The 9,958-nt window shown below is 45.1% G+C and overlaps 1 protein-coding gene and 1 pseudogene across 1 annotated transcript; both read left to right on the forward strand.

Moving 5' to 3' along the window:
• The first annotated feature begins 743 nt into the window (after window positions 1–743).
• LOC136543387 (uncharacterized) lies at window positions 744–4,489 on the forward strand. Its single transcript, XM_066535849.1, has 4 exons — window positions 744–845; window positions 1,271–1,412; window positions 1,921–4,359; window positions 4,443–4,489. The coding sequence occupies exons 1-4, from the start codon at window positions 744–746 to the stop codon at window positions 4,487–4,489; spliced, it is 2,730 nt and encodes a 909-aa protein (XP_066391946.1).
• Window positions 4,490–5,003: 514 nt separating this feature from the next.
• LOC136543388 (replication protein A 70 kDa DNA-binding subunit B-like) lies at window positions 5,004–7,321 on the forward strand (annotated as a pseudogene).
• Window positions 7,322–9,958: the final 2,637 nt, after the last annotated feature.

Here is a 9,958-nt window from a genome sequence, read left to right on the forward strand (position 1 = left end):
TTGAGGGGACAGCACGTGAAAGGCAGCAACGTCCAAGTTCTAAAAGACGGCTAAAGAAAAAAGGTTGGTTGTGTACCTTCTCATTTGTATAGGTGTGTGTGCGTAAGTGTTGCGTTGCTTTCCCCTTATGTTAACGTGCGAGTTTTGATTCCATACGCAGGAAGTTGTGGTGGGCCTCAGCAAAAACCAGGTGCCAATATATGGCCTACAAGTCTACAATTACCCTACAGACATATGTACTAGGTGGTCATAACATAGATTCTTGGGTTGTCTGATGGCTTGTGCCTTGTCCAGATTGCCTTTCCATTGAAACTTCGTATTACGGCCCTCCAGCACATGAGTGCCAGCACTGTGGTGCGCAGTTTTGGTACCAAGAGCATGTGAAAAGGTCATATCCAGGTGACGCAGGCATTGTTCGTTCCCATCTTTGCTGCAGAGGAGGCAAGGTTAGTTTGCCTTTCCAAAAAGACCCTCCTCCATTCCTAGATGGGCTGTTGAATCCAAATGGTGGTGTTCTTTCCAAATATTTTATGAAATCTGTTCGCTCCTACAATTCTATGTTTGCTTTCACATCGCTTGGTGCTAAAATTGACATAGGTGTAAACAAGGGGCCTGGTCCATATGTGTTTAAGATTAATGGTCAGGTCCACCATAGAATTGGCTCTTTGCTGCCAGATGAGGGTGCGTCCCTAGTTTATGCACAGCTCTATATTTTTGACACTAAAAATGAAGTTCAAAATCGAATGGTGATTTTTGATAGGCATAGGGAGTCTGACGATGGTAGGCAGGTTGACAAACGGATAGTTGAAGGCTTGGTACGAATGTTTGATGAATCAAATGCACTGGTAAAATCATTTAGGGCAGCTGGGGACTTACTGGTACATAGTCAGTGTCAACCGTTATGTCTTAGGCTATTACATGATAGGTCCAAGAACGCGCCCTAGTATAGTGCGCCGGCAGGGTCTGAGATAGCTGCTTTGATAGTCGGGGACTTTTTGAGGAAAAAAAGAGCCCAGATATAATCGTTCAGGCTAGGGGTGGCGGTCTTAAACGAATTAGCAACCTACATGCAAACTATATGGCATTGCAGTACCCGATTTTGTTCCCTTATGGGGACCAGGGCTTCAAAATAGGAATTAGGTACAAAAGGTCAGCGCCCTTGAGGGTTGGAGCTAGAGGTGCGGTCACAATGCTTGAGTACTATGCTTATAGATTATAGCAACGTAGATGTGAGGCAACCACATTGATACGTGGTGACCGATTATTCCAGCAATATATTGTTGACGCCTTCGCATCCGTGGAGGAGAATAGGCTTAGGTTTATAGTTAGAAACAATAAGAACCTGAGGTCAGAGGTGTACAAGGGCCTCGAGGATGCGCTTTGCAGGGGTGATGTTGATGGCAGTGGCCTTGGTAAGAAGGTTATTTTGGCTACTAGCTTTACAGGGAGCAAACGGTATATGGTTCAGAATTACCAGGATGCAATGGCCATCTGCCGATCATATGGGCCTCTAGATATGTTTATTACTTTTACATGTAATCCAAAGTGGCAAGAAATAGCTTATGCCCTTACATTTGTTCCAGGGCAAAGGCCTGACGCTAGGCCTGATATAGTTAGTTGAGTCTTCAAGCTAAAGGACCTTATTTTGGGAAGGCACGTGCAGGTATAGCTAGCAATTCCCACCCTCCGTCACTATGTTTCCTATTTGGAAAAGAGTCTTCCCCAGACATCTAGTGGATGCTTACTGCATAATGGATTTACCAAGGAAAACCATTTGGGTAGCTGACTTGGCTAGGTGTGGTCCCATATGTTATTCCTTACCATCCAGTTAGGGACATACACCGAGACAGTGTCCCATGGAATGACTTATTTGATTGCCTGCCATCATTCTAATCCTGATACCGCCATTTCCTGTTTCAGTGCTCTACACCGTCGAGTTCCAAAAGCGTGGCCTGCCCCACGTTCATATTTTGATTTGGCTTGAAGGTAACACTAAAGACCCTCGTCCTTCTTTTATTGACTCAATAATATGTGTAGAGATACCGGATAGGGCATCTGACCCACTAGGTTATAGTCTTGTCAATGAATTTATGGTGCATGGCCCTTGTGGTCAGCTGAATCAGAAATGCCCGTGCATGAAAAACAACAAGTGCTCCAAGTTCTTCCCAAAGGGCACTCAACCAAACACAATTGTTGGTGAGGATGGCTTTGTGCAGTATAGGCGCCATCCTGACATAGGGCACTTTGTCGAGCGATACGGTGTTAAACTTGACAACGAATGGGTTGTCCCATACAATATGACGTTGTTGAAAAGATTTAGAGCACATATAAATATTGAATGGTGTAACAAGACACATCTTATAAAATACTTGTTTAAATATATTACAAAAGGGCCGGACCGTGCTAAGGCTGTCATTGAAACATGTGCACCTAACGTAGCTGGGGACAGTTCACACGCTGAGGTTGATAGTAGCTACCATAGTGCCCAACCATTAGATTCCCAGAGGCAGACTGAGGATGTGGATGAGGTCCGTGAGTACATCGATTGCCGCTACCTATCTTCGCATGAGGCTATCTGGCGCTTGTTTGAATTTGATATTCACTATAGGACCCTTGCGGTGGAAAGGCTGGCTATGCACCTTCCTTTCATGAATAACGTTGTCTACCCAGCTAACCAACCCTTGTCTACTATTGTACATGACCATAGTTACATGCAGACAACCCTCACTGAATGGTTTTCTGCTAATAGGAAGTTCCCATGCGCTCGAGAGTTAACGTATATAGAATTCCCAACAAAGTGGGTCTGGCATAAAAAGTACAAGGAATGGCGCCCACGCAAGGGGCCTACAAAAATTGGTAGAGCTATATATATCAATCCTAGTTGTGGTGAGCTGTATTACCTTCGTATGCTCCTCAACGTTGCCAAGGGTGCTACTTCCTACACAGACCTCCGAACTATTAACGGTGTTCTATATCCAACATTTAAGGATGCGTGCCAGTCTATGGGTCTTCTTGGCGATGATAGTGAGTGGCGTGAGGCCCTTAGGGAAGCATCTATGTGGGGATCATCTGCTCAGATGCGTCAACTTCTTGTTACTATAATCCTTTTTTGCTCTGTCTGCGACACAGCCTCCCTCTTCAATGAATTCTATGAATATTTTACTGACGATATACTTTACAGCATAAAAAGGATGGTGCAACTACCTACCTATAATGTTCCAAAGGATCAACTAAAAAACCATGTATTGCTTGAACTGGGTTCCTTGTTTGTCAAAAATGGTGGTTTAATGACTTATTATGGTTTACCAGAGCCTGATCGAACCATGCGTAGTAGAGTTGCAAATAGGCTTTTAGCTGAGGAACTAGCCTATGACTGTGAGGATCTCATGCGAATCCATGGTACCCTCGCTGGTCAGCTGAACGTTGAACAAAAAAAGGTTTATGATGTTGTCACACAGTCGGTCTATAGGAAATCAGGCCAATTTTTTTTTGTGTATGGATGCGGTGGCACCGGCAAGACATTCCTTTGGAATGCAATTATTTCGCACCTGCGGTCTGAAAGGCTTATCGTCCTCGCTGTGGCCTCATCTGGAGTTGCTTCCCCACTACTGCCTGGAGGCCGTACTGCCCATTCCCGATTTAAAATTCCTATAGTTATTGACGAGTCGTCCATGTGCAATATTAAGAGGGGAACTTTTCTTGCTGACTTAATAGCACATAGCTCTTTGATCATATGGGATGAGGCGCCCATGACCCACCGACATTGCTTCGAATCTTTAGATCGTAGCATGCGTGACATTCTTGGGGAGACAGACTCTTCGTGTCTTAATAACTTGTTTGGTGGTAAGACCGTGGTGCTCGGCGGAGATTTCCGCCAAGTGCTGCCTGTGGTCGAGGGCGGCAGCAGGTTAGACACCATTGATGCGTCCATAACTAACTCTTATCTATGGAAACATGTTAAGATCCTAAAGCTAACAATCAATATGCGCTTACTTGAGATGTCTTGCAATGGTTTGCCAACTGATAAGGTGAGAGCATTTAGTGATTGGGTGTTGAGTATTGGGGATGGCACTGCTGCTGGTAGTAATCATACTGATGATGGAGACTCTGAGCTGGTTGAGATACCTCATGACATCTTAGTTCCGAAACTTGGCTCCCCTTTTGATAATATCATAAGATGTACCTATCCCAACTTAGACACATTCTACTCGTACCCAAACTACTTAAGGGAACGGGCTATCATTGCTCCAAAAAATGATACCATCAATGAGATTAATAACTGCGTCCTTTCTTTAATCCCAGGAAGTGAAAAGGTATACCTTAGTTCTGATTCTTTGGTTGAAACCTCCAAGGACCATGGTAACGCAGACCTACTTTACCCTATTGAATTCCTAAACTCCCTACAATTCAAGGGCATTCCTTCTCATAAACTTATGCTTAAGGTTGGGTCGCCCGTAATGTTGCTGCGCAATTTAAACCAGAGTGCTAGCCTTTGCAATGGTACACGTCTTATAATAACCCAGTTAGGTGACCACGTGTTGGAAGCTCAGATAATAACTGGCTCTCACATTGGCGACAAGGTTCTGCTCCCTAGGCTTTCGTTGCACGTGTCAAGCACTAAATGGCCATTTGTTCTTAGCAGATGCCAGTTTCCAGTAAGACTGTGCTATGCAATGACTATAAACAAGAGCCAAGGGCAAACTTTGCATAGCGTTGGCCTATACCTACTGCGCCCAGTTTTTTCTCATGGGCAATTGTATGTTGCTATATCCCATGTCACATCTAGAGATGGGCTACGTGTTTTGATTGACGACGGCACAGGTCTAGCCTCTAACCTTACTGAAAACATTGTGTACAAAGAAGTCCTTCGGACGCTCTGGTAAATTGTTTTCCCCTATATATGGTGGCTCCACACCTTTGCAGTCTACGGTCTCCTATCTTACCTGTGTTATGGTGCTTTATTTAATACACTTCTTTTCCTTTTGGTGATGGCCCTCCACCAGATGGAGTACACCTTGGTATCACAGATTAATCCAACAAGGCACACTTGGACCATCAAGGTTAGAGTTGCTAGGATGTGGAAACTATCTTCGACTTCTAAGTGGAAGGGTGTAACTGCCATGGAACTTGTTCTGGTTGATGAACAGGTATGTCCCTTGCTACATGCGGGTACATGCTATTTCTCCTTAACTGTGGCCATGCAATCTGAGACTCTCTACATCAGGGCGTGGGTATTACCGCTTGCATCGGGCATAAAGACCTTAACAAATTTGTTGGTTCTTTAGTTGAAGGCAGCTCCTATATGATTAAAAAGTTCCAAGTTAGCAAGCAGGCAAGGAAGTATAACCCTATACCGAACCCACAGACAATCTATTTTACACCGTGGACTGTTGTAGAGGAGATACCTACAGAGATGGCCGCCCAGCTTCCCCTCTATGTTTTCAATTTTGTGGACTTTGAAGAATTAACCTATAGACGGGGGAGCGGGCATGGCCTAGTAGGTATGCACTGCCCTTGCCTTGCCTATGCAGGTTCCCTTTTCCTATTTTCCCTGATTTACTTCACAGGTAACGTGGTGTTTGCATTCCCAACAGATGTTATCGGGCAGACATCCCGTGTTGCGATCTAGTGGGCTAAATGGTGTGTGCGTGCAGCGGGTGGTGGAGCTACGTGACTTAAGGTTGGTTCCATGGTAGTTTATGAGTATTCTGGTTAGCATCAATTTATTGTGGCTATGCTTGCAGCGACCATCTCTTACAAATTACATTGTGGGGCGAGCATGCAACTTCGTTTGAAGACCAGGTCCTTATTGAAACCATTGATAAAGATGAACCTGTTGTGATGGTTTTTGCTGGGGTGCAAGTGAAGCAATACTTAGGTGCATGCTATTTATCGTATCCTTTCTATGTATCCTCTGCATTACACCTAGTTCCTGATATAACATGTCCAGCCCACTGCCAACATAGGTGCCACAACATGTGCGAGCGGTGATGGCACTAAATGGTACATGAACATTGACCTTCCAGAAGTGAACGCTTTTCGTGTTAGGTAATACGGTTTCCCTGTTGTTCAGCCTTTACTGATTTGCAGGGTGTGTAAATGGCCGTTGTCCTTGTCCTTAGTTTACAAGGAAGAGGCTCCGAAGTTGTGTTCCTGCCCAGCGATGATGATGCAGACGCGGGTTTTGGTGATGAAGCAGGCGCCAACAGGAAAACTATTGCCGAGCTCCTAGCATTGGATCCCCACGACAGCAATGTATTGCCTCCTTCATACCAATTACCTAAATGCCCTACTCATGTCGGGTTAATAAAATTTAGTCTGCCCTTCCATGTAGGCTGTTCGTTTCACCTGCGACGCAGTTGTAAGAGAAATAGACGTTTCCAATGGTTGGTGGTATAAAGGTTGCAATACATGCAAGCGGGGGTTGAAGGCTACTTTCGATGGCTTTGAATGCATTAACTGCGATGAGGCTAAACCAGTGGTTGTTCCCAGGTAATCCTTGCTTCAGATGCAACTGTTCCTACCCAGCAAACAAAGGTCGCTAACTTATTTCTAATGTGTCTTCTTCTTTCCTACCCAAGCTATAAGCTAAGTGTGATCATCGAGGATAGCACTGGCCGCGTGAAAATATTTCTCTTTGGAGGAGTAGCTGAACAGGTTGTCCGGCGGACTGCTGCTGAGCTTGTTGAAGAAAGCTCATCCAATCAGATTTTGCTGCCTGCACCCCTTCACGGCCTTGTTGGTCGGAAGTACATCTTCTAGGTGGTTATCAGTGAGCAAACGTTTAGGACTGGCCAGCTTTGCTTCCAAGCTAGGAGGGTGTTTCCCGATCCAACGGTTGGTCAGGCTCGTGGTCCTACCGAACGTTCGCCGCATCGTCCTAGGGATACCAAAGCTATGGACAAGATTGGGACATCAAGTGTTGCCTCTGGAAAAGACGATCAGACACATGTTCTTGTCGTTCCTGAGGTTCCTAAGAATGCAGACGGTGGCTCGACCCCTCCTCCTACCCCTGCCACAGTGGCTAATACCAAAACCTCATCCAGCAAGGGGAAGGAGGTACCCTCTGATGTCCATGAAGAGCATGGGTATGTACCTTTGTGTACTAAGTAATTTAAATCATTTGCCATATCCACATACTACACTCTTCGCACCCCTCAAAATTAGTTTAGAAGGTATTACATTAGGTTCCTCCAACATTGGACATTAAGTATGGCTATGGTCACCTTCCCGGGTGGAGTACGGACCCTATATGGCTGATTTGCTTATATAGTTTTTCTTGCAGAACTATTCTAGGCAAGAGACCAAGGTCTACTCGTAGGGATTTATTCCCTGCAAAGAAAGCCGGAGCAAGGTAGCCTATTTGTTCTTATACTATTTTATTTTTGGGTTCCATCAGTTTGCTGACAAAGTATTTCTAATTTCCAGCGATGAGTAGGCCTACGTGCTTGGACTCCACCATCAACCACCTATGGCTACACATCTTCGACCAATGAATCTGATGCTGCTCTATGCGATCCGTGTTGGCGCCATAGTCGCTGTTCCAGTTTTAGGCGTGTCATGTACTGGGTAGTGTCCCATTGTGGTATGAACTTGGCCTATGAGTCCTTACTTATGTTGAGCTTTGGAGACCCCTGGGCTCATGTATCTATTTGTTTGCTATGCCAGTTTAGTAGGTAGGGATCTTTATGTCTTTGTCTTAGGTGCAGTGCCTAAACTAGGGCCTTTACCTGTCGGCCAGAGTACCTTGGTGCTGTGTTGCCACCAGCCGTTTTCGGTTGGTGAGCAAATAGTCTATATGCCTCCCTATTTGTTTTACCTCCATGTGTGCTGGCTTCAGGTCAATTAAAGTGTTCTGTCTAATTGTCTTCCTTGTGAACGTATCCAGCTCCTTGTACATTAGACTACTATCTATGCAGTGCCTGCACTCGCACCTTGAGTCCTATGTGCTAATAAGTTTTTATGGTTTGGTCTACATGGGGATTGTACCTCTTGGCTGTGCTCTGGTTGGTGAATGTAAAAAAATAGAAAGCAGGAAAGTTTGGTCATGGAGATTGTGGAAATCAGGATAATAGAGTAGGGGCGATGAATGCTGACCTGGTTGTTTTGCTGTTTCTACTATTCAGCAGTATACATTGCCTAGTTGCCCAGAATTTGGATGGGCTGTGCATGAAAGCCCTGCCAAAAAATGCCAAGCATCAAAGTGAGATGTTTAGTGCCTACGATGGCTGCGCTTTACCGTTCTCACCATTGCGTATGTTTAGTTGATGCCAGATCCTATTATTTACTCTGGCCATAAATGTGGTCATACAAGGGGAGTTATGCCCTACCTAACCGTGCCTTGGCCTGTTTCTCATAGCCTCCTGCATGCAGTGTTTCTGTTCCTCGTTTTGGGTGCCTCATGCAAGGCATTAGATGCGCTGTAAATTCCTGCCGCCGACAGTAAATTCCCTGCATGCAGGTGAGTAGCTGATATTTATTTTTTTGCATGCAAAGGAATACAATATCTGATAGTGGTTTTCCTGCGTGTAAAGGAGTAGCTGATGGTAAATTTGTAAGGGAAGAAAACACATTTATCATGTGGGTTTGTTAAGACAAAGTTTGTGGAATGGTCCCTATCCTCAGACCCTCTACAGCGACACATCTGCCTCATATGGCCTTCCTCTCACCGACCAAAAAGGAGGCAGCATGGCCTATCGATGGAACTAGGTTGTAATTGGTTAGCACAGTCCCTGAACCACTCTAACCATTTACCTCTATGGAGAATCCGTTATGATGGCTTCTAAATGTCCCATCCATCCAACTGTGCAAGGGTTTACAAGCTACATGAATGTATTGTTAGATATGTTTCTTTGTGTGTGTGTGCAGGTCATGACACCTTGCCGAATGAGTGTGTGCCTACGAGATAGGTTCCTATTAGCTGCTGTCGTTTTTTGTGGCCGAGCCTTCCACCATTGGCCGTTAGATTAATACACGATCTGACCAGTGGAAGTAATAGAGCAACTAAGTAAGTGCGGTATGGCCGTGCATCTGCGCCACCATCAGCGGGGTGCAAGGTCTAATACATAAGGGGTACCTAACGTGTGTTTTGTCATGGTGTGGGTGGATGCATGTACCCGGCCAAAATATTAGTTCTCTGTACACACGTGCGCACAGAACTATCTGCGATGTGAGACAGGTGAGGTGCACCTACCACACACGGTGGCGTTCCTGAAGTGCATCTCATTGAAGGTAGCTACTGTTAGCAGTAACAGCATCTAATCGGCTAGCCCATCCTTGTCGTGCATGTAGTTCACCTACCTGTGGGTTCATGTAAGTCGGCAATACTACACCTGTGCAGGCTTCTCTGTTTATATGCCGCGTTCCGTGTCTAGGACTGCACTAGCAGTCTACAAGCAGGCATATCTCAGCGGTAGGTACTTCAACCTTCCAGATCTCTCCTTGCGATAGGTTCCTCGTGTAGGTGCGAAAACAACGCTTTCTGTGGTCCATGTGCCAGGATGTGGTCGCGTGGATAGAATGCAGAAACATACAGTGTCAAACTATTAATGTTACTTTCACTGGTTTTATGTTATTTGGTCCTCTTCTCAGAGCTTAGCATGTGCTGGTCTGAATTTTTATTTGGAACAAATATATCTACGACCATGGACTCGTAGCTATATTTGCTTTTGTTTTAGATGTAGAAGGTATGTGCCTATGTATGCACTACTGTATGTTATATATCTCACAAAGTAGGTTCCCACTCATCTAGTAGGAGCATGGATGGGGGTAAGAACATCATCATCAATATAAGTCTGTGTGGTTTGCTCCCCAGGAGGATTGTACCTCTTGGCTGTGCTCTGATTGGTGAATGGGAACAAAAGAGAGAACGGGAAAGTTTTGCCGTTGAGATTGTAGAAACCAGGATGATGGAGTAGGGGTTGTGCTTTACCAGTCTCACCACCGCCTATGTTTAATT

This window comes from Miscanthus floridulus, chromosome 3 (assembly GCF_019320115.1).
Source record: "Miscanthus floridulus cultivar M001 chromosome 3, ASM1932011v1, whole genome shotgun sequence".
In the NCBI taxonomy this organism is placed as follows: Eukaryota; Viridiplantae; Streptophyta; class Magnoliopsida; order Poales; family Poaceae; genus Miscanthus; species Miscanthus floridulus.